This window comes from Hylobates moloch, unplaced genomic scaffold, assembly GCF_009828535.3.
Source record: "Hylobates moloch isolate HMO894 unplaced genomic scaffold, HMol_V3 SCAFFOLD_15, whole genome shotgun sequence".
NCBI lineage: Eukaryota > Metazoa > Chordata > Mammalia > Primates > Hylobatidae > Hylobates > Hylobates moloch.
In genome coordinates, this window is record NW_026652290.1 from 80,634,460 (window position 1) to 80,659,895 (window position 25,436).

The 25,436-nt window shown below is 39.7% G+C and overlaps 2 protein-coding genes across 9 annotated transcripts in view; one reads left to right on the plus strand and one right to left on the minus strand.

Moving 5' to 3' along the window:
* Positions 1-16,403, minus strand: part of CAMKMT (calmodulin-lysine N-methyltransferase) — a 420,894-nt gene extending 404,491 nt beyond the window's left edge. For all 3 annotated transcript variants that reach the window (XM_032177969.2, XM_058429111.1, XM_058429110.1), the window contains exons 1-2: positions 16,172-16,403; positions 5,480-5,652 (exon numbers count right to left, since the gene is read on the minus strand). In XM_032177969.2, the coding sequence (XP_032033860.1) occupies positions 5,480-5,652; positions 16,172-16,327 (329 nt within the window). In that variant the 5' untranslated portion in view covers positions 16,328-16,403. The remainder of the gene's footprint in view (positions 1-5,479; positions 5,653-16,171) is intronic.
* A 145-nt stretch (positions 16,404-16,548) lies between these two features.
* PREPL (prolyl endopeptidase like) overlaps positions 16,549-25,436 on the plus strand; it is a 41,502-nt gene continuing 32,614 nt past the window's right edge. The window contains exons 1-2 of one of the 6 annotated variants that reach the window (XM_058429109.1): positions 16,786-16,911; positions 18,580-18,833. In XM_058429109.1, coding sequence (XP_058285092.1) covers positions 18,615-18,833 — 219 coding nt within the window. In that variant the 5' untranslated portion in view covers positions 16,786-16,911; positions 18,580-18,614. Of the gene's footprint in view, positions 16,949-18,292; positions 18,834-25,436 lie in introns of all 6 variants that reach the window. The other 5 variants (XM_032177974.2, XM_058429108.1, XM_032177973.2 and 2 more) reach the window with 5 other exon arrangements.

Here is a 25,436-nt window from a genome sequence, read left to right on the forward strand (position 1 = left end):
CATGTACTATATTGGAATTTGGAAAATGTTTAAGGGAACATTTCAATTTACTGGAACAGTATATTTATATGTAAGCACATTACATAAAAAATTGCAATGAAATTTAAAACAAATTAGAAAACTAAGTTATAATAGCCCATATCTATGATTTAAGATCCATAAAAATGGGACAGAATGGAATTCAGAGTTTTCTGGAAACTATGGATCATATTTTAAAGGTCCTAAAAAACATTGTTTTATTACTAATACTCACTTCCGTTGTTAATATCACTACTAACAATAAAACTATGCTTTTAAATATAGATGAGGTATTCGTATTTGTCTTAGATGCCAGCCTTGCCAAGCTCTCTATGCGTACCTAGGCTATACCACACACACAAAAACAATCTGCCATACATCTAATTTCATAAGCAAACCATCTAATCACTAGTTTTTACTTACTGAACATTCACAAGCTATATAACTAAAATAATGAGGTGAGGGTTTGGTTTGTCTTTTTCTTTCCCTAGAATTGGAAGGTATGATCTCAGTGTAGTGCATTTGTTATAATAGAAAGATGCAACACAGTCAAAGACAAAGTCATTCTTGACTTTTCGCCCATTCTAAGTTCCCAGGACAAGGCAAAAGTCAAGAGTTCTAGCCTTCTAATTCAGCAATTACCATAGTAACAGTAACCTTATGCAAAGAAAGAAGGACAGTTCAGGCCTCTCAGCTTTTTCTATACCTAAGACATGTATACACTTATAAATGAATAACTCAGGCACTTCTATGGTTCCATATATAATGGAAGTAATTTAAAGCTTCCAGAATATGCGAATTCCTGCTGTGCTGAAATCAAGTTGAAATATGGGAGATAGGAACAATTTCTTGTATTTACACAGCAAGCTTTATATAACAGTAGATTACAGTTTATGAGACAGGGAAAAGGAAATTTTAATTAAAGAATTTTAGTATAAACATCTCCTGGTATCTCTTAGTTTATATACTTGCATCTATCTAATAACAAGAGCCTCTTCTGCAAAGTTCTAAGAAATAAAGTACCAAAGGCCAGGCATAGTGGTTCACGCCTGTAATCCCAGCACTTTGGGAGGTCAAGGCAGGCAGATCCCTTGACCCCAGCAGTTTGAGACCAGCCTGGGCAACACAGCAAAACCCCATCTCTACAAAATATACAAAAATTAGCTGGGCATGGTAGCATGTAACTGTAGTCCTAGCTACTTGGAAGACTAAGGCGGGAGGATTGCTTGAGCCTGGGAGGTCAAGACTTCAGTGAGCCGTGATCATGCCACTGCACGCCAGCCTGGGCAATAGAGTGAGACTGTCTCAAAAAAGAGAAAGAAAGAAAGTACCAGAAAGGCAAGAATATTTTGTCAAGGAACAAAATCCAGGAGTCATACCCTGGATTTTCATTTCATAACTCTCAACACTTAATTTGAAACAAAAGAGTCGACCATCCACAGGTAGACAAAGACGACAACAAACCTTGGGAATTTTGTAACCTAACTTTTATATTGTTTAAACTTTAGCTTCAGATGAAAAGTCACTAAGGGAAAATTATTCCTTCATTTTAAGTATTATCATATAAGGCTGACAGAAAAGAATGGTCAAAGTTTCTATTAAGGTCACTACTTATATAAATAAGATACAACTAGGTATTTTTAGTTCACAAATACCTAGGTATTAACCCTCTTGGGGGTATTCATTTCAACTCGAATAAAACTTTAAGGAGACAGAAATGAATGGGTAGCAAAAGTTTAAGATAGACAAAACTAATAAGTATTGATAACAAGTGCTGATCACCCTGTGTGTGTTATCTCTGTTAAGCTGTGGCAGGTGATCTTAGGTGATAAGAACTGAGAAAGTGAAAATGGGGTTTACAGCTATGATTTGTGAGGAACTTGTAACATCCCCAGTGTCTTTTTTTTTTTTTTTTTTTTTGATACAGAGTCTCACTCTGTCACCAGGCTGGAGTTCAGTGGCACAATCTCATCTGACTGTAACCTCCACCTCCCAGGTTCCAGCAATTCTCATGTGTTAGCCACCAAGTAACTGGGATACTGGGATTACAGGCATGAACCACCATGCCCAGCTAAATTTTTTTGTGTTTTTAGTAGAGACAGGGTTTCAGCATGTTAGCCAGGCTGGTCTCAAACTCCTAGGCTCAAGTGATCCACCCTTCTCAGCCTCCCAAAGTGCTGAAACTACAGGCATGAGCCACAGTGCCCAGCCCAACATCTCCAATGCTTAGGCCCTTAATAGAACCTGGAGCAGGCTGGGCGTGGTGGCTCACACCTGTAATCCCAGCACTTTGGGAGGCCAAGGCAGGTGGATTACTTGATTTCAGGAGTTCAAAACCAGCCTGCCCAACATGGTGAAACCCTGTCTCTACTAAATATACAAAAAAATTAGCCAGGTGTGATGGCACACACCTGTAATCCCAGCTACTCAGGAGGCTGAGGCAGGAGAGTCACTTGAACCCCGGAGGTAAAGGTTGCAGTAAGCTGAGAATGGGCTACTGTACTCCAGCCTGGGTGACAGATTGAGACTCCTTCTCAAAAAAGAAAAACACCAAGAACCTGGAGCAGATCCACCATATAATATGTATTGATAATCATTCCTCCAGCTAAAGATTGCAATGGCCTCTTCTCAGTAGCCTCTGATGATTCTGTCTTGCTCTTTCTCACCCTGTGTATTTTCTAGTACCTTTGCCATCATCTGAGCATCCCCTTCTCCCAGAACTATCAAGTACTTCCAGATCCCGTTTTTTTAAAAATCATTTCCAAAAATCACTCCTACCTCTAAACTTCTATTAAGTGTGAGTATTCCACTCATTTTGAAAGTAATTATGCACAGCCTGGTGAGAGTTCTTAGACTGAATAGTTAACTTTCCTTATTTAATTATTTTTATTATTTAACTTTTATCTATTTCAGCTCCTTGAGCATAGTGTTGTATATCTATATTTCTTTCTGTTTATATATATATAGAAGGTGCTATTAAATATTTATTGGTTTGAATTTAACACTATTCATCACTTTTTTTTCAATCATCATTACTGCTGATTAAACAAACTTAAAAAACATAGAGGAAGATGAGAGTACTCCATTTCAAAACTACTTCTAAACCACTACTTTGGGCTATTGCAAGTAATATTAAAAAACAAAACAAAAAAAAAACAGAAACCCTAGCCAGGTATGGTGGCTCAAGCCTGTAATCCCTAAAGGGGTCTCGCTCTATCACCCAAACTGGAGTGCAGTGGCATGATCATGGCTCACTGCAGCCTTGAAATCCTGGGCTGTAAGGATTCTCCTGCCTCAGCCTCCTGAGTATCTGGGACTACAAGCACATACCACCACCCCTGGCTAATTTTTAAAATTTTTTGTAGGGACAGGGTTTCCCTATGTTGCCAAAGCTAGTCTTGAACTCCTGGCCTCAAGTGATCCTCTTACTTCGGCCTCCCAAAGTACTGTTATTTTTGCACTAATGTGGACAGATACTAACTAGTTTGAAAAAAAAAAAAATCTTGGCAGCCAATGAAGCCAAAATTTTAGCTCAGTCACCTGTCTTTTTTCCAACTCAATGTCATATTTATATAGACATACATTTATTCTTTCATATATCACAAGAAGATATATCACAAAGAACAATGCTGTTGGAGAGGAGTCCCAGTTTACTCTATAGCCTGGGCTCTGGGTAGTACTACATGAGGATCATCTCCACAAGTGGATAACCATGACTTGCTTTGAAAGATCTCAAGAAGATACTATTTCACATTCTCACTGGCTAACCCTTACCAGGGCCTTGAAGATGTCAGGAAATTATTCTTGCTACAATTTATACTTATTGTCTCTTTTCACCAGTGGATGTAGAAGATAAGTTTTAGAACTTTATACCTAAAGACCCCTACTGGATCACTCTGTCCTTTCTTGTCTTTCATTTCCTTCTAACTGTTTAATCATTTCCATTCCTGCTTCACAAAGTTATTGTAAGGATCACTTGAAATGGAATACATCAAAACACCTAGCTCCATACCTGACACAGAGTAAGCATATACCTTTCTTTCCTTTCTAACTAAGGACAAAACTGATTATCTCCATCAAAATGCAAAGCAGTTGGGGTATCCTAATTAGAATCTCATAATGAATGTACAGGTACACCCAAAAGTCTGTAAGTTTATATGTTTTATTTGGCATTTTCTTTACTTTGTTTTTTTGTTTGTTTTTTTTTTTTTTTTGGTTTTTTTTGAGGCAGAGTCTTACTCTGTCACCCAGACTAGAGTGCAATGACACAATCACAGCTCACAGCAGCCTCAACCTCCCAGGCTCAATCAATCTTTCCACCTCAGCCTCCGGAGTAGCTAAGACTATAGGCACATGCCACCATGCCCAATTAATTTTTGTATTTTTTGCAAAGGTGGGGTTTTGCCATGTTGCCCAGGCTGGTCTTGAACTCCTAGGGTCAAGTGATCCACCCACCTTGGCCTCCTGAAGTGCTAGGATTACAGGCATGAGCCACTGCGCCCAGCCGGCATTTTCAGTAAAATAATATTATAAAACCAGATTCTAATTGTTCTTTCCTGCCCAACCTTGTCAATTTTCATCCAAACACCAAATTTTTGGCTATTATGATATCTTTTAAAGCTTAGATATTCTAAACTAAAATAGCTCGAGAAACATATACTATAAATAGATACCCTTTATGAAAATTTTTTCTTAAAATTATTCCTAGCCTCACCTAAACCTTATTCAGTCACATTTACACTTAAAATGTTTTTTGCTCTTCTTACAATTACTGTAAATGTGCTCCTCCCTCCCTTTCAAAATGTGAAATCCTGTCAGAAAAGGCAGATTTTATAAAATCAAACACCTACAGTAATATTGCAACATGCTAGAATATAACTGTGAGAGAAAATTAATTCAGTAAAATGGTATCTTGTTATTGCAGTCTGTAACTCTCTTGTCTCTTTTCTAATGATTTTTAAAGTCAGAACAGTCCATATGCTTCTTACAATATCAGTGTTTTCAGTTGAATTTTCTCCTCTAGTCTTAAGATTGATTCTATTCTGAAAGTAATAAAAAATAAATAAATGAAAAAAATACCAAAGCTTGATTTTTCGGATTACTACTTGAAGGGTAGTTTGGAAAAACTGTTTTCACTTTCAGCCCCTTCTTTGCCTCAAAACAAACATGGCTTTTTGTCATAAACAAATGCTATGACAGAATGTTTAAATGAACCCTTTGATTTGCAACCACCTTATCTTCAAATGTCACTACATTTGTGAGAATTTTTTTCCTTCAGTCTGACAATACAGCAAGACCCAGTTAAAATAGCAGGATTTCCTAAAACAAGTTGTAAAACCTAAGTTCTGAAAAAGATTGCCCGTAAACTCAATAGAATAAATAATGATGATTCTTATTAGATTTGTTTTTCTTATCCAAGAGAAATCTAGTGTTTACAAATCTTAACTAGAATAATGGTTACCTTAAGGAGATACTGTATTCAGGACAGAATATGCTTGTATATTGCACCCATACACCAACCTCCTCTTCAGTTTCCCTTTCTTTGGCTTCTGTTACTGAAAACAGATTAAATGATTCAAATCTTCTTACAGATACATGTCGCAGGCAATCATCCAGGTGTTTTTGCTTCAGAACCTTTGAAATAAAACCAAATATTGCAGTCATGTTATCTAAACACACAGTAAGTTTTGTCTTCAAAATGTTCAAAATTTAAGTGCTAAGGGGACTTTCCCTTCCAATAACAACAGATTAGATAATTCAGATATATCTCCTATTGAAGATAACTATAAAAGATGAACAAAATATTTTAAAACATTACTTGAAGACATCAGAGAGCAAAGACAGTGAAGATTTACAAGTCTGGTATCTTTTTTTTTTTTTTTTTTGAGACAGGATCTTACTTTGTCACCCAGCCTCACTGTCACCCAGCCTGTCACCCAGCTGGGTTCAGGTGATCCTCCTACCTCAGGCTCCCTAGCAGCTGGAACTAAAAGTATGCACCACCACGCCTGGTTAATTTTTTAAATTTTTTGTAGAGATGGGGTCTCCCTGTGTTACCTAGGCTGGATTCAAACTCCTGGGCTCATGTGATCTTCAACCCTGGCCTCCCAAAGTGCTGGGATTACAGATGTGAGCCACAGCACTTGGCTTGCAGTCTTATATCTTTAAAAGGAGAAAACCTACAAAGGTTACTCCGACTTTTGCAACCACTTTTCTCCTGGGGATATTTATCAATTCCAAAAGAAAGAACCAAGAAGATAAGCTGCATCTTTAACAGCCTATGGAGCTAGGAGAAAAAAGTTGAATTTCAAAGCTTACCTAGGAATGGGGAGGTATATTGAGTATGCAAGGTATGTATGTTTTAGCATAATGAATAATTTTGCTGGTGTTGCTGAAAGCCAGGTTTTTAAGTGTGGGACATATCAACCAATAACAATGTTTGGATTTTATTTGGATCCTCTTCCAAAATAATCAAATTATAAAGAAAAATTATGACAAAATGGGGAAAATTTGAAAACTGATCAGATATTTCATGACATCAATTAATTATTCCGGGTTGATGTGGTATTATGATTTTTTAATGTCATTTTTATATGTTCATAATGAAATATTTAAAGAAAAAATGACATCTGAGATTTGCTTCAAAATAATGGTGGGGGGCAATGGGAGAAGTGAGAATAAACACAGCTGTTCATGAGTTAAAATTGTTGAAGCTTATCAGTACCTGAATGATTATTGTATTCTTCTCTCTAGCTTTATATATGTTTGATATTTCCCAGGATAGAAAAATCTTAGATATAAAATAACTTCGGACTCATAAGCAAACAAAAATAAAGAAAAAGATATTTGAAAAGCCAAATATATTTGGAAACTAGGCAATGTACTTATAAATAACCTATGAATCAGAAAAAGAACACACAATAAAAACTATAGGCCAGGTGCAGTGGCTCATGCCTGTAATCCCAACACTTTGGAAGGCTGAGGCAGGAGGACTGCTTGAGGCCAGGAATTCCAGACCAGCCTGAGCAACATGGCAAGACCCCATATTTACAAAAAATAATACGCTGGGCAGAGGGTCTCACGCCTGTAATCCCAGCACTTTGGGGAGGCTGAGGTGGGTAGATCACCAGAGGTCAGGAGTTTGAGACCAGCCTGGCCAACATGGTGAAACCCCATCCTTACTAAAAATACAAAAATTAGCCAGGTGTGGTGGCGGGGGCCTGTAATTCCAGCTAATGGGGAGGCTGAGGCAGAAGAATCGCTTGAACCCAGGAGGCAGAGGTTGCAGTAAGCCAAGATTGTGCCATTTCACTCCAGCCTGGGTGACAACAGCGAGACTCGGCCTCAAAAAAATTTTTAAATAAAAATAATTAGTAGGATGTGGTGGTGTGTGCCTGTAGTCCTAGCTACTCAGGAAGCTGAGGCAAGAGGATTGCTTGAGCATAGGAGTTTGAGACTGCAGTGAGCAATGATCAAGCCATTGCACTCCAAACTGGGCAACAGAGTGAGGCTCTATCTCCGACAAAACAAAGAAAATTATAAAGTATTTTGAATTGAATGATAATAGAAATACATTTCAAAACATATGACATGCAGCTAAATCCAGACTTACAGAAAAAAATATAGAAAGGCCAAAAGTTTATAAGCATTCATTGCAAAAATTTGAAAAATAAGCAAAATAGAGCCTAAAAGACTACAGGTTAATGAAGTAGAAAACAAACATAGGAGAGAGGATCAATAATACTAAACGTTGTTTCTTTGAAAAGATTGATAAAACTGATAAATCCTTAATAAGACTAATAAGAAAAAAGGAAGAAGTATCAATGTGATACAGGGAGATTACTATAATATAAATCCTGTAGACATTAAAAAATAATAATAAAGGGATATTTATGAAAGCTAACTTTGAAAATTTAGATGAAATGGACAAATTCCTAGAAAAACACAACTACTAACACTGACACAAAAAGAAATGGAAAATCTGAATAGTCTAAACTATTTCAAAGACTGAATTCATAAATATAAAACTTACCACAAAGAAAACTCCAGGCCCAGATTGCTTACTGGAAAATTACATTAAATGTCTGAGTAAGAATTAATGCAAGTCTTACCACACTCTTCATTAAATACTCAAACAACACTATGGGATAGATACCTACTACGTGAGAGAAAAAACTAGAACACAGGGCAGTTAAGCAATTTGCCCAAGGTCAGAGAGCTCACAAGAGGCAAACCCAAAGTTAAAATCCAGGCTGCCTGACTACAGACCCTAAACTCTTAACACCTCTGCTTGTAGAGAATATGATAAACTGGCATCACCTATCCATTCCATCTTCCAAGATACCTTTTTATTTTATAGAGTTGGAAAGCTAGAAGCTGTATTTCCCAGAATCCTTAGCAGCCAGAGTTTCAGATGTGATTTTGGTTTAACTAATCAGATGCCCTAACATGAGATTTGCAAGAAGGAAAGATGGTGTTAACTATAATTCATAACCAACTTGTGCTGGTTAGAATAGTTGTAAAGATACTTGGTTTTTCTGAAGCAGCTTTAACAGAGGTCCCAGTGTTGACTCTCTAATTTAATGCAGAGTGAGAGGGAGCACAAGTGGCATCACTTCTGGTTGCTTCTAGAATCTATAGTTATGGCATACTTTGCTTCTAGAATCTACAGTTATGGCACAGCAGCTTCCTGTTCACCAAAGATCACAGCTAAAGTGATGTAATCCTGGAAACAGCTTCAGGTTCTTCATTGTGGTAGAGGCAGTATTTTACTTGGCTGGCCAGTTTCAGCTTTATACTGTTCTGGCACCTGTTGTTCTGGGATTCACTCTTAGACTTTCTCCAATGAATTTGTAAGCACTTAATTCACTATGCTAAACCCCCTTCTGCTTAAAGTAGCTAGAGTGGTTTCTGTTTTCAAAAAAGGAACCTTTATTCCAAAGATGCATAATTCTTATGTGTAGAGGGCAAACTGAGATCAAAACAATCAAGAAAACATATCAGTATGAATATATCTCATAGGAAAAATATGTTTAAATTTTATATACTATGTAGAAGTTTTAGAAGGTTAGTTTTTTAAATGGAGGATCAGAAAAGGTAGCCTCTCTTTGAAGGTTTTATTTATTTTTAATTGTTTAAAAGACTTAATCAAAAGCAGGGTCTTGGTCAGGCATGGAGGCTCATGCCTGTAATCCCAGCACTTTCAGAGGCAAAGGTGGGTAGATCACTGGAGGCCAGGAGTTCGATACCAGCCTGGCCAACATGATGAAACCCCATCTCTACTAAAAATACAAAAATTAGGTTGTGCATGGCATGCACCTGTAATCCCAGGTTTTTGGGAGGCTGAAGCATGAGAATTGCTTGAGCCTGGGAGGCAGAAGGCACAGGAGGCATGAAAATTGTTTGAGCCAGATTGCACTACTGCACTCCAGCCCAGGCAACGGAGCAAGATTCTGTTTAAAAAAATAATAATAATACAGGGTCTTATTATAGTCTGTCAAATATGGGCAACAAGAAGAAAAACAAACTACTCAACAGAGCTTACTCTTAGGAAAAAACAAAGTATTAAATTTTTAAAAATATAAAATGTAAATATTATAAATTATCTTCAATCTTGCCCAATTAAACTCCAAACAGTAAACACCTTTTAATAGTCTAAATTACTCTGATGTCAAGGTAATGGCACCATAAACCGCCAATGTAAAAAATAATTTAAGTCACCATATGTATAATACTGTAAGGGGCTTTCATAGTTTAGTATGATCTGCGTGATCTACAGTATGACAACATGATCTACATGATCGACAATATGACAACAAGCTAATACTCAATGAAAGTAACAGGCAACATATTTAGAACAAATAAGACACTTATATCATCCATGTTAGGTAAAAGTAATTGCAATAGGAGATCAAGTCAAATTACTTTTGACGTTTCTTTAAAAAGAAGATTCAGTTCTTTTAAGGCCATCAATAATATTCGTAGCTTAATGAACTGAGAGGATACTCAAATCTCCCATCAAGTTATAACCTTATCATCTACCACTTTTAGAAGACCTCCTTCAAATACCCATGCTATATAATTAAATAATATTCAAATGAAATTATCTGGGGTGAAGGAATAGTCAAGGCATTTTCTCATTCTCCTAAGTAAGTCAATGAGCTATTTAGTCAAATATCAATGCTATACCAAATAAGTTCATGTCAAAAGATTAAGTATCAGAAGAAGAAAAAAAAGACATCAAGTCCTAAGGTCCCTAAACCCATTAGGTAAACAACATATGCAGTTGAACACAATGAAAGTCAAAGACCCATTTATTAACCTGAAATGTTGGTTTACTCCAGAACTAACTAAACTGATCATAACTATACAGAAACACTTATGAAGACCAGATGTAGCAGCTGGGTAGAGGAGTAAGGCTAAATACAAAAGTATTGGTTGAAAATCTTTTAGAAGAGTAGCTAGATGCCCTGATTACATCATCAACACCAGGCAACTACACTTCCCCACAATGGAACTTTGATAGGTACATTTCTAGAGAAGATGAGTAGCAGTTCTGACCTTAAACATCAAGTACAGCTTAAAGTAGTATAACAGGCTCTTCATTCTGATCAATATCCCTTTCCTTCACTTAGCTTCCAGATAAGAGGCAGCTAGTCTTACATCTGCCAGAGAGGAGACTGCAATATAGAATGAGTACCCCTTATCCAAAATGGAACCAGAAGTGTTTTGGATTTTGAATTTGTTCAGATTTTGGATTTGTTTGGATTTGAGAATATTTGCAAAACATAAAGAGAAGGCTTGGGATGGGACCCAAGTCTAAACATGAAATTCATTTATTTTTTCATATATATCTTATACACATAGCCTGAAGGCAATTTTATATAATTTTTAAAATAATTTTATGCATAAAACAAAGTTGACTGTATTTCAATTTCAACTTGTCACATGAGGTCAAGCATGGAATTTTCCATTCATGGCAACATGTCGGCTCTCAAAAAGTTTCGGATATTGAAGCATTTAAGATCTTGAATTTTTGTATTAGGGATGCTTAACCTGGTTTCCTTTCTGGGATATTGGAACAAGAAAAAAAGACCTGTAAATACTGACATTTGGGATCCACCCAAAAAAAATGGCCAATTCCAGTTACCCTACAGTTAAGAGGACAGTTAACAGAATTCTGAATCCCTACTATATATGAATCTGTGCTCAGGGATGCAAGTAAAAACCAGAAAACCTTATCCTTTACACGCGGAAGCTATAGTGTTTCCTGTTTTTAAGACACAGCAACAGGCCGGGCACGGTGGCTCACACCTGTAATCCCAGCACTTTGGGAGGCTGAGGTGGGCAAATTGCTTGAGCTCAGGAGTTCGAGACCAGCCTGGGCAACACGGCAAAACCCCATCCCTGCCAAAAAAAATACAAAAAGCCAGGTGTGGTGGTGTGCACCTGTACTCCCAGCTACTCGGAAGACTAAGGCACAAGAATCGTTTGAACCCAGGACATGGAGGTTGCAGTGAGCCGAGATCACACTGCTGCACTTCAGCCTGGGTGATGGAATGAGACTTTGTCTCAAATAATAATAATAACAATAATAATAATAATAATAATAATAGCTACTATTTATTTTGAGTCTATGATGTGGCAGATGCCAAGCTAAGCATTTTACAAATATTATCTCAAATACTCAAAACAACCCTCCAAAGTATGTGTTATCACTCCCATTAAGTGAAGAGAAAACTGAGGTTAGAAAGTAAAAAGCTGTCCAAATTCCGGCAACGTACAGAAGACTTATATCACACCTATTACCAAAAGGATTTAAGATGGCTTTAAAAGATGAACAATACAACAAGATAACATTTATGAAGAAAAAGAGAAAGCAAAAGTAAGAATATAAAACAAAGTCAAGAATAAAGGTGAAACAAAAATACATTCCAAAACAATCTAAATACTTGACATAGATCAGTGAAGAGCATCCAGTAAGTGGTAGTAGACCTAGGACTGGATCAAGACTTAGATGCATCTGATGCCAGTGTCAAGTTGTATGCTTGCCAAGTTAACTGTGCTTCACAAACCTTTTTATTCTACTTGTTCTTCAAAATAACAAATTAAATTTGTCATCAATTAAATATTTAACTTGTCATTAATTAAATATTACAAAACTAATAACATAGAGCTGAAAGGGAGTTATCACTACCCTAAAAGCCAAGTTGAATGTTTGAGAAAGATAAAGGTAAGTCGCTTAAAAGTTTACTATCAATTTAGGTGTTGGAAGCCAACTATAAACATTTGAAGAATTATAAATATCTAGAAAGATTTGACACTCAGAAAATAACTTCACTTGGAATATGTATCGTTATTACAATTTACCTCTTAACCAACTTTTTCCATTAGCCAATCCAGGTAAAAGCATCCTGCTTTGATATAAACTGAACTGTGAAATATTCCATAATCAGATTCTTCAGCCAAGTATTCACACCTCTAGGCAAGATTTTTCATTCGATAGGTGGTTTGTAAATACGTGTGTAACAGTCATTGCTACTTTTTCATCGCCTCCTTTTAGGAACTGCCCCCCCCCCACTCTATGTAATTCTAGTGAGGTTGTTACCTTACCTGCCACAGGGTGGGCTGATGACCCAGGTTAGCCAAAGTGCCCCATTCTGGACATAGCAACTGGTCCAACCTTGGCCTATCAGAGTCCGTTGGAGGAAATGATTTGGATGTTGGGGAAAAGAGTTATTTCTTCTGGATTACTAGGTGGATGGATATGAACGCCTGGAGTTGCCAGTGGCCATCTTCGTCAACATGTAATGACTCAACAAAGAGGAAAATAGAACATCCATAACCTCTACTGATATTGATTCATAAACTTCCAGACCTCATCTAATTTAAGCACTCGCTTGACTCAAATGTTGGCAACTTACCATGTAACCTGGAACCAAATGATGCACTAGGTCAACCAGGTTTTCTCTCAAAACCTGTGTTTTGTTAATTACAAAACGCAGAAAATATTGAATAGTTAACATAAAGTAAAAGGCCATGAGACAGCATTGGAGCTCTACAGGGCAATGGAAAGACAGAATTTTAAAGGAAAAAACAAGTAGACAGAGCAGATGTTCGTCAGATGTCCCACGAGAGAGAAAAGGAGTCACATATCTCTAGCACTGCTTAGATTCCTTACAGTTTTCCAGTACTAGATGCATATAAGATAGGAATGGTTCATTCATTTGAAATACATTTACTAAGAGCTTATAAATGTTTAATATATGTGATCAATTAAATTATAATAGAAAAAGATTCACTTCCTCTTTGTCACCTCCAAGGAAGGAGTTGTATTTCCCTGCCCCTTGAATTTGGCCTTTGCCAAATATCTTATTTTGGCCAATAGGAAATAAACACATGATGTGAGCAGGGGGTTAAAATGTGTTTCTGTGGTTGGGCTTGCTCTTATACCTCTGCTATCACCATGAGGACTTTAGCCCACTAGTCCAAAGATTAGAGACATATGGACCACACGTGCATCATAGAGATACCCAGATGACTACAGCCTACGTCGGTCAGCTCCCAGGTGGCCCCCAGATGCACCAACAAAATAAATACTAACTGTTGTATGCCACTGTGATGTTGCAGTTCTTAATTAGTAATAGCTTACTGATAAAATACACTAAGGACTAGGTGCTATGTGCCACTTAAAGACTGTCCTTACTCTCAGGCTTTCCACAGACACTTAACAACATCTACTAAAAACCAATTAACCAGGCCCTGTGCTAGGTGCAGAGGAAGTAAATTAATAAAACATCACCTTTTCCCAGGGAGAATGCCCATTCTAGTAAGAAAGAGAGACCCTGATCACATGATCATAAAATAATATAAGGGGCTCACTGGTAGAGTGGGCTGAGGGTCTAACTTAGCCCACAGGCATTAGGGGTGGCTTCACAGAAGAGTAGTTTGAAATGGAAGTGTGAAGAATGAACAATCATTCACCAAGTAGAGAAGATAAAAAGACTCTAAGCAGGCAGATGTATATCAAAAGTTTCGATGTCAGAACGTGTGGAGAGTTCATGTAACAGCCACGGCTGAAACTTGTCACTGTTTTCATTTAGACCGCAATTTAGAATGAACATAAGTGCTGTAGTTTTTACTATACTGAGAATCACTGAAAGCCAGGCATCATGGCATACCCCTGTAATCCCAACTACTCAGGAGGCTGAGGTGGGAGGATTGCTTGAGCCCAGGAGTTACCTGCCTGGGCAACAAGCCAGACTCTATCTTATTAAAAAAAAAAAAAAAAAAAGGAAGGGGGGGGCGGTGGGTGTGCCAAGCACGGTGGCTGATACCTGTAATCCCAGCACTTTGGGAGGTGAGGCAAGTGAATCACCTGAGGTCAGGAGTTCGAGACCAGCCTGGCCAACATGGCGAAACTCCCTCTCTACTAAAAACACAAAAATTAGCTGGGCGTAATGGTGAGCACCTGTAATCCCAGCTACTCAGAAGGCTGAGTACGGGAGAATTGCTTGAACCAGGGAGGCGGAGGCTGCAGTGGGCCGAGATTGCACCATTGCACTCACGTCTGGGCAACACAGTAAGACTTTGTATCAAAAAAAAAAAAGGGGGGGGTGCCGGGCACGGTGGCTCATGTCTGTAATCCCAGCACTTTGGGAAGCCGAGGTGGGTGGATCATCTGAGGTGGGGAGTTCGAGACCAGCTTGACCAACATAGAGAAACCCCGTCTCTACTTAAAAAAAAAAAAAAAATTAGCCAGGCGTGGTGGTGCATGCCTGTAATCCCAGCTACTGGGGAGACTGAGGAAGGAAAATCATTTGAACCCGGGAGGCGGAGGTTGTGGTGAGCGGAGATCACAGCCATTGCACTCCAGCCTGGGCAACAAGAAGGAAACTCCATCGCAAAAAAAAGGAGGGGGGAAGGGGGGTTGAGTCCACTCTCCCCAGCTCACGCAAGATCTCATTTCAGTGGTCACTATTAAAAAAATTAGACATTTACTTTATTATAGATACTTCCTATGATGATCTGTGAGGACATGCATTTTCTTATCCTGTAATACCATTTGTAACAATAGCAAAACCAGATCATTTTACTGGTCTGGAAAGACTGTCAATGTATCAGCAAATAAATCTTAATTAACTCTGATGATCTACTTAACTCATAACTCTAAAAGCACTAAAAGACCCCTGTATGAAAAGGTGACTCAAGGCAACTGCAAACAAAGTTACCCCCAAAATACTAAAAGCACAATCTCAAGTAAAGTGGCAATAGCTGGGAAACTCTTTTCCAAACACAACTGTCAGAAATGGAAAAATGTCCTCCTGAGTAAAGTTTTCGGTAGAAAACTTCGGGCAGAGGCATAACACTAGTATGTAAAAACAATAACCAGACTTCACTTCAAGAAGTGAGCGAAGAATGTGAGTGATCATACATCAGAACTTCCGTCAAGCTTGCACCAGTGAAGTTGTAAGTAACAGCAGAAACTTTGAAGTACCAGCAGATACCATCATTCAAAAACAAACACACTTTGACTAGCCCAACTTGGACACGGAGAATCTCGCTGATCAATACAAACTACAAGATAATCATTTAACTTTGAGAACTCAGTGAGAGAGGGGATCAGCTCTTCCTACTCCTTGCACGCTCCGCTGTACGGAAGATGCCGAGGGAACGCGTGCCGTGTCTCAGTCCCGGCACAGGCAACCACGCTGGGCAAAAGACGGGGCCAGAGGGTGCTGACGAATATCGGTAACTCGAACCAGGCTGGGAGTTAAGCTAGAAGAAACCTGGGGAAGGAGGCAAAACAGAAGCAGGAAAAGAACAGTGGGGAGCGGCGGGCGCACCAGAGACTGGCGAGAAGGGGAAAAGTCCCCCAGACGCACAAAAATGTCTAGAAGGGGTTCTTCTACTTCCAACTGAGTTTCCCAGGAGCTCAGCCTTGGCTGTCCCGCTCCCCACCCAACCCCACATGATTCCTCCTCTTGGATGGGACGCTTAGGTGAAGCGAGGGGGAGCTTCGCAGGTGGCTCCCGGCAAACTGAGAAGGGTCTCCCAGAGCTGCCAAGAGGAAAGAGCTGCGAACAGTTGCTCCCCCGGTACGTGAGAGAGGAGTGACCAGAGGCAAAGGTGACGCGAGCAGGTTCTCCCTTACCTGCCGCAGGAGCTTCCACCGGGCGGCTCCCAGGGGCGCCGAGACTACGGGCCCCCGAGTGGTGCAGCCAACTGCCGGACCCCCGCCCGCTGCTCGCGCAGTCTCGCCGGTCCCAGCGTCCGTGACTCGCGACTCCATCTCACTGGAGCCTTCCATACCCGGAGGTGCCGCCGCCGCAGCTCGTCCCCTGCCAGGACCTGCCAACTTCTTCCCTGTCAGGACCTGTATGGCCCAGCCCTCACCCTACACCCCCCCCGACACCGGACCAGGCATGCGCGCTCTCCCCGAATTCCGCATTTCCGGTACTCGCATCTCCTTGGCAACCAGGGCCGCGCTGTCACGTCATTGCACCATTTTGCTGGTAGCCATCTTGAGTGAGGGCGGACCAGGGGATGAGAGAGCTGTGGCAGGGCTACTGGAACGCTGTCCCTCATTGTTTTAGCCTTATGTGCTTCATCTCGAGCTCAAAAGACTAGCAAAGAACCAAAAGTCTTATATATTTCGAGACTAAAGAACCCAGAAACCCAAGAAGAATCCTTGACCACAACAAAGATGGCGAAATCTGCCTGTTGCTCGTGCTAGATTGAGGTTACGTAGATGGGCGTGCTGCAAACCAGCTCTAGGCGGTTCTGGGTAGGCTGTCGTTCTGTGGACTGCGGAACGCAGACTTCGGCTGGACGTGCTTGCGGTGGCACCTGCTCCTCTCTGAGAGCTTCAGGTTCTCCGGCCTGCCTTCACTGGTTTGTGTCCAGAGCCGGACTGATTCTCTCAATTTGCGTACGTATGGAGGGTGTGCTGATCTCTTTCCTTCTCCCCTTTCTCCCCCCGCCCAGCCACCCACCCCTCAGTCCCCAGGTCCTCGCTTTTTGACTAATGTCCCGGCACTGCGTGCGTGTCACCTGGTCCCTCTCTCTGTTGTATTCAGGTCGCCTTATCCCTGAGATGGAGAGTTGCACGGGGAAAACGAATAGGTTCTCCTGAGAACACCCATTTATCTACCCCACCCCCATCCTAGCCTTGCATACCGTCTTCTCCTTGAGGATGAAAGATGGATGGATAAAGGCTGTGGGAACCTGGTGATGCACGACCTTTGCAGGCCCTTGTTATTCGAGTTTTTTTTCCCCTTTTTTTACTAGTGTCGGCTAGTAAACTAGTGTTGCTCCCCTACCCCCAGTCGCCCATTATTTTGTTGCGACATGGAAAGGGATTAAGGGGGGCGGGGGCGTCGTAGCGCATCTGATCTATGGTAAATTTGACGCAGCATTCTACCTTTGATACCAGGGGGCATTTTGTGAAAGACGTCCATAATGACGTTCAGCGGTGTGCAACATACCTAGATTATTTCTGTCGTTAAAATAGCAACTGCCATTTATTGAGTGGTCACTATGTGCCAGGCACTGTATGGTCTTAACATTAAACTGTCTCATTTTGTCTTTACAACAACAACCCTAGAAGGTAAATGGTATCATTTCATTTTTGCAGATAAAGAAACTGAGGCCCAGAGACACAGTTAAGTGTAGGAGCTAAGACCTCAACCCAGGTCTGTCTGACTCTTAACTACTTACTGGCAATCAAGGTTAATAAAAGCTAACTCCTGACAAACCAGAGATGGCCTTACATTTTATTTGTGCATCTTGCATGGGTTTTTTTGTTGTTTTTAATTAAAGCGCTAAATACCTTTTTAACATTAAAAATCCGAAGTTGAGTATGTCCAATATTTGGAACCAAACCAAATTGGATTTTTTGCTATACAGCTTACTGTCCAAGTGACCTGGAACAGTTGCTTAGAACCTCCCACAGCCACAGTTTGGCAACCTGTAAAATGTGCATTGTAATATCTATTTTATCAAGTCCATGTAAAATTTAAATTAGACAAGGAAGATAAAAGCACCTGGCACTTAGTTAACACTCAACAATAATTAATCTTCCCTCCCCAACCTTTATTAAATAATTAGGCTTTTCCAGTTTACCTTCCACATATATACCAAAGATATGTTCATAATTATGTAAGACCAAAGGGCTTTTTACCTTTTACAGCCCTGAGTTCCTGAGATACCCCATTAAGTCTGTGTACTTATTTGCAAATTTGTATTTTGTTTCTTGTTTTGTTTTTTGTTTTAGTTTGCCCCTATGTGTGCCAGAATCAGTGCTGCATAGTTTGAACCTGAGAGGATTAACTTTACAAATGAGACATTTAAGTCACATCTGCCAAGAATTATGATTTGAATGAAACTTTAACTTACGCAGGTTTTTAGATTTAGTTAGCCTAAGTTATCAGCTGTCTGAAGTTATTCATAACCTAAGCGGGGCATGGCCCTGAAAAGGAGGGATGAGAACTGCTGATCTTAGATACTCTGAGAACCCGCTACTCTGTAATCATACCTATAAAATCATTCGTGTACTGGCAGCCCCAAAAGGAGCATAAACCAGGGACTTTGATATCATGCAGCAGAAGACCAAATTATTTCTCCAAGCTTTGAAGTGTAGTATTCCTCACCTTGGAAAATGCATGCAGAAACAGCATTTGAATCACTATAACTTCGCTGATCATTATTACAATAGAATAAAATTGAAAAACTATCACCTAACCAAGTGTCTTCAGAATAAACCCAAGATATCAGAGTTAGCAAGAAACATCCCAAGTCGGAGCTTCTCATGTAAGGTATGGACTGTTTAAGTTAACCTATTTGTAGGTCATTAAGATTAATTTTAGTTTAAAAATAAAGAATGGGTAGAATATCAGAGCTACTAATTTTCTCAGTCATTCTAATTTGATTTTTCTAATTTTCAAGTCTCAATTGTCTCTAGTCAAAAGTAAGTATAAAAAAGTATATACATCGAGGCAGGCAGATCACCTGAGGTCAGGAGTTCAAGACCAGCCTGGCCAACATGGTAAAACCCTGTCTCTACTAAAAATACAAAAGTCAGCTAGGCGTCATGGCATCCAGCTGTAATCCCAGCTACTTGGGAGGCTGAGGCAGGAGAATCTCTTGAACCCAGGAGGCAGAGGTTGTGGTGAGCTGAGATCGCACCACAGCACTCCAGCCTGGGTGACAGGGAGACTCTGTCTCAAAAAAAAAAAAAAAAAAAAATTGTACACATATATTTATAGGGCTCTAATGTAATATATAAAAATGTAGGTTTGTAAAAGATGATTCACCTCAGGACTTCCTTAATATGCCTGCCAGTGCATTAAAAAGTATAATTCAGCCTTCTAAAATTCCTAGAACACTAAATTATAGCTCTTAATAAAATCTAATGATATGCTAATTGTTTTATGAATCACGAATCAGTAAACTTCAGTAAAGGCCGTGAACTGTATTTTATTTCTCTGTAAAAAAAATGAAAAATACTCTTGGCATTTTTGACCACTTGAGTCATTCAGGAAGACACGATCAGAGTATTGTACTTCTGCCAGACCCCAAGCTGTGGGCATGAACTCAACCTTGAGGACCTGATTGCCCTTATGTAGAGAGCGACCACATATCCACTTTTGCCTGGGACAGCTCCAGCCTACACCTGTTGTCCCTGTGTAATTATTAATAGTGTCCCCTTTCCTCTCGAAAGTGTCCTGGTTAGAATGGTAAATTATATGGTCATCCTACTTACTTGAGATTAAATTATCTATTTGTGCTGCTGCTGCTTTGACATCCCTCTCCTACCTTTTACTTCTTATGTTCCTTAGGTTCCTTAATGATATTTGGGGGTGGTATTCTTGGCAATAGTTTCACATATTTATGATTTTAATATATTTTTTTATTCTAATTTCTGTTTTTGTCACTGATTTTTCTTTTAGTCTGTTTTGGCTTCCTCCTTTCTTCGGGTAAAATATATGTATAACAAAGTTTTCCACTTGATCCATTTTAAAGTATGCAATTCAGTGGCTTTCAAAGTTCATCTGTGTTGTATGCATGTATCATAACTTCATTTCCTTTTATAGTTGAATAATATTCCTTTGTATGTATAAACCACATTTTGTTTATCCATTCTTCTAATTGATGGACACTTGGGCAGATTCTTCTCATTTTAGAAACTATCTTTTCAATCTAATTTTACTCAGTTTTTCTAGTTTTTGTTCAATTTTTGCCGTTATCTTAGCTGATACCTATTTAGGTGTTGTGCGTGTCTCTTTTGCTTTTAACATTTTCTATGTTAGCCCCCTAGTCTTCCTAGACTTCTACTCTTTATGTTTTAGTCTTTGAAATTCTTTTCCTTTTCATAGTGTCTTGCCTTAGTTTAGTACTTTGTTTACTCATTTAGAAATTCTTTATATCTTCTTTTTATTTCATTTTTGTGTTTTTTGTACATCTTTCCTACTTTAGAAAGATAAAATTTTTAATTTCACCTATTGAACTAAATTTTGGACCTTTAGGTTATTTTGTTTTGCATTGTGTTTAGAACATTTTGTCATGTCGTACTTTGTCTTAACAGTTTATAAATAGTAGGCAGGAATTACCATCAGAGTAACAGCTGTGATATTAGCTCACATTCTAAACAGAAGGTTGACTATTTTTTCCCTCCATTTGTCCCTGAAGCAACTTTTCAGTTCTCTTTTATAGATTCCCACTACCTGGAAACTTTAACCTGACTCAGTGACTCCAAGTATTAATAGTTCTTTTAGTAATTCCTTTACCTGATAAAGTAATCCTGCTTTCACATGTCATGTATCAACCATTCCCTCTATGACAAATGATGTAATATAAAAGCCATGGTCTTTATCACTGAGACCTGAGGAAGCTTTATAAAGATGCCCCTGCAGCTGTGAAAACACCTGTAGACAAGAATGCACATTTCCTTCTTTCAGCAAGCATCCACTGAGTTCCAACCCTGTCCACTTTTATAGGGTGCAATAAAGTAGAAAAAGTAGTTAATGCTTTTAGGTAAATTAAAATATGTCTGCTTAAAGAGCTATTACCTATATAAGTTAACTAAGGAACAGAAAGTAGCATGTGTCATGGGAACGTTAGAAGGCAAAAGATGTAGCAATGATTGGTGTGACTGAACTAATCAGGACTCCTAATTTTCCTGACTGAAAAAAATAGGGAGTTCTGATCAGGCATAGTGGCTCATGCCAGTAATCCCAGAACATTCGGAGGCCGAGGCGAGCAGATTGCCTGAGCTCAGGAATTCGAGACCAGCCTTGGCAACATGGCAAAACCCCATCTCTACCAAAAAGGCTAAAAATTAGCTGGGCGTGGTGGCGCACACCTGTAATCGCAGCTACTTGGAAGGCTGAGGTGGGAGGATTGATTGAGCCTGGGAGGTCGAGGCTGCAGTGAGCTTCAGGCACAGTGAGATCGTACCACTGCACTTCAGCCTGGGTGACAGAAGGATACCCTGTCTCAAAAAAAAAAAAAAATAGGGAGTTTCAACTTGTCATTCTCTAGAAAGTCTTACAGGTGCTAAAATTTCGTGATTCTATAACTCTGTCTTGTTACCTTAGCAACAAATTATTACCTATAAGTTTGGGGACTCTTCAGTATCAACCTCTGCAGTCTAACTGTATATCAGAAGTCCTGGAGAGTTTTTTAGAAATGCAGATTCCTGGATCTCACCCCACATCTGCGTAATGAAAATCTCTATGGCTGAGGCCTACACGTCTGTTTTTTGTTTGTTTCTTTGAGACGGAGTCTTGCTTTGTCGCCCAGGCTGGAGTGCAATGGCATGATCGCGGCTCACTGCAACCTCTGCCTCCCAGATTCAGGCAATTCTCCTGCCTCAGCTCCCAAGTAGCTGGAATTACAGGCGTCCACCACCATGCCCAGCTAATTTTTTTTGTATTTTTTAGGAGAGACAGGGTTTCACCATGTTGGTCAGGCTGGTCTCGAACTCCTGACTTCAGGTGATCCACCTGCCTCGGCCTCCCAAAGTTCTGGGATTACAGGCGTGAGCCACCATGCCTAGTCCCAGAGCTGTTTTTTGAAGTTCATCAGGTAATTCTGGAACTCACAACTTGACTGACAGTGGACCTGTATTTAGAAACTGGAAATGTTTGATGATCAGGTGTTGCTGATCTAAACCTTATTGAATTCATTCAGTTCTGCAGTTGTCATTAGCAAGTACCTCAGCTTTCCATTTTACATTAGCCAGATGGCAAGATGAACTTACTCTATTACACTTACAAGCCAGCTAGTGATATTCAAAGACTGGCATCCATCCAGATATCACATTTCTTTGTCTTCCACATCATCCTGCTCTGCTCTGCCTAAAAAAGAATTCCCAAAATCTTTAATAGTGATAATTTGAACAAGATACAAAAACAAAATTGAATAATTAAAGAGAGAAGACTAAATCCTTTGGTTAAACCTGTCATTTGCCTATTTCTACAATACAGATTAGCAGCTCCTGCAATAGTCTCATATTCATATATATATATATATATAGATGTAGTTTTGTATATCTTGCAAAAAGTTTGAGCTACATCCTTTTAAGCAATAGAATGTTATTGAAAAATGTAGGCGCAATCAGATTTGCATTTTAGAAGAATCACTCTGACAGAATAGAGAATAAATTGGAAGTAGGAAGCCTTGTTAGTAACTCAGATGAGTGAAGATGAGAGTCTTTACAGGGTGATTGGTTTTTTTTTTTTTTTTTTTTGGAAACAGTGTCTCACTCTGTCACCCAGTCTGTAGTGCAGTGGCACAGTCTCTGCTCACTGCAACCTCCACCTACCAGGCTCAAGTGATTCTCGTGCCTTAGCCTCCTGAGTAACTGGGATTACAGGCATGTGCCACCACACCCAGCTAATTTTTTTATATTCTAAGTAGAGACAGGGTTTCTGCCATGTTGGCCTGGCTGTTCTGGAAGCCCGGCCTCCAGCGATCCACCTGCCTTGCCCTCTCAAAGTGCTGGGATTACAGGCATGAGCCACCACACCTGGCCCTGATTACATTTTATTTGCGACATCTTAATGGAAGACTAGAGAGCTTGAGTGATAATTCCTCATCTCTTTGGATTCTAAAATCCAAAAGCCTCTTAGAAAAGAAATGATTTTTTTTAACTGATTGGAGGGTATTGAGAATGGGCAAAACCTGACCTAAACTGACACAAAGCTATTATGATCTTTATCCCAATTAGTAGATGTTTAGCTCTAAAATGTTACTGCATTTGATTACAAGGTGTTGTTCCCCTGTAAACTGAGATAAGGTACCCAGTTAACATTCCAAAATCTCAAAATTCTAAAACATATCTGGTTTATCTTTATGTTTGAGATGGACTTATTTCACAGTCATGTATGTAACCTTACTGATATTCAGATTTTAAGGGTGAAGAAGGCCGGGTGTGGTGCCTCACGCCTATAATCTTAGCACTTTGGGAGGCTGAGGCGAGTGGATCACCTGAGGTCAGAAGTTCAAGACCTGCCTGACCAACATGGCAGAACCCCATTGCTACTGAAAGTCCAAAAATTTTAGCCGGGCCTGGTGGCACACGCCTGTAATCCCAGCTACTCGGGAGGTGGAGGAAGGAGAATCACTTGAACCCGGGAGGTGGAGATTGCAGTGATCTGGGATCGCGCCACTGCACTCCAGCCTGGTGTGATGGGAGCAAGGCTCCATCTCAAAAAAAAAAAAAAAAAAAAAAAGATGAAGAAGGGGAAAGGATAAATATAACTCACTAATAAAGTGGAGATTTCAGTAGCAGTTGGATATATGAGTCTGGAATTTGGGGAGAGTTGTTACATATAGATAGCAGTTGAAGCCATAGGAGTCATATCACTATATTTACCTCTCTGCTATTACTACATCATTTTAAACTTTTGCTGTCTCCCCATTATATTGGGAGGTCCTTAAAGACAAGAGTTTTATAATACACGTCTTGCCAGCACATAGCATAATGACTGCCACATCGTAGATAAGCAATAAGTGTTTATAGAATGAATTAATAGTTAAATGAATGCATTTTTTCTTTTCATATAACCATACATTTTATTGCTAGAAAACATACCCTAGAAATCATCCTGTCTGAGCTCTTTCGTTAGGTCTTTGATACTTTTTTTTGAGAGGGGGCCTCACTCTGTTGCTCAGGCTGGAGTGCAGAGGCACAAACATGGCTCACTGCAGCCTCAACCTGCTGGGCTCATGCTGTCTTCTTGCCTTACCTTGCAAGTAGCTGGGCCCACAACCATGCCCAGCTAATTTTTTGATTTTTTTTTTTTTGTGGAGACAGGGTCTCACTTTGTTATGCGGGCTTGTCTCAAACTCCTAAACTCAAGTAATCCTCCTGCCTCAGCCTCCCAGAGTGCTGGGATTACATGCGTGAGCCACCATGCCCAGCCCTATGACCCATTTTGAGTTCGTTTTGTTTATAGTGCAAGGGATTGGGGTACAACTTTATTATTTTGCTTGTGGATATCCATTGTCTGAGCAACGTTTGTTGAAAAGACTGTTCTTTTTCCATTGAATTGTCTTGGTGTCCTTTCTGAAAATCAACTGACCATAAATTCAATGGTTTATTCTCGCCTCTCACTTTTATCTCATTTTTCTGTATGTCTGTCGTTAGGCCAGTACTACACATTTAATTACTATAGCTTTGTAATAAGTTTTATTTATTTATTTATTTTTTTGAGATGGAGTCTTGCTCTGTCACCCAGGTTGGAGTGCAGTGGTGCCATCTCAGCTCACTGCAACGTCTGCCTCCCAGATTCAACAATTCTCCTTCCAAGGTCCCCCAAGTAGCTGGGATTACAGGTGTCTGCCACCATGCCCAGCTAATTTTTTTTTATTTTTAGTAGAGACAGGGTTTCACCATGTTGGCCAGGCTGGTCTCAAACTCCTGACCTCAGGGTGATCTGCCTGACTTGGCCTCCCAAAGTGCTGGGATTACAGGCATGAGCCACTACGCCTGGCCTGTAATAAGTTTTAAAACCAGGAAGCGTGTGAATTCTTTCTAAACAAATGAAGAAACTAAAGCCACAGAGCCTAAAGTTAAGAAAACTAGTAGAGTCAGAATTAGACCTAAGTTAGCCTAATTCACAGTACCTTTCTTTATTAATATCTTGTAGTACAGGTAGACCATCCCTAATCCAAAATCTGAAATGTTCCAAAATCCAAAACTTGTTTTTTAAATAGAGACAGAGTCTTGCTATGTTGCCCAGGCTGGTCCCAAGCTCCTAGGCTCAAGCAATCCTCCTGCCTCAGCTTCCCAAAGTGCTGGGATTACAGGCATGAGCTGCCACTCATGGCCAGTGGGCATCTTTTCTTACGTTTATTGATCCTGTTGGTTTTTCTTCTTGAATGCCTATTCTTGTCTTTTGACCTTCTTTTAA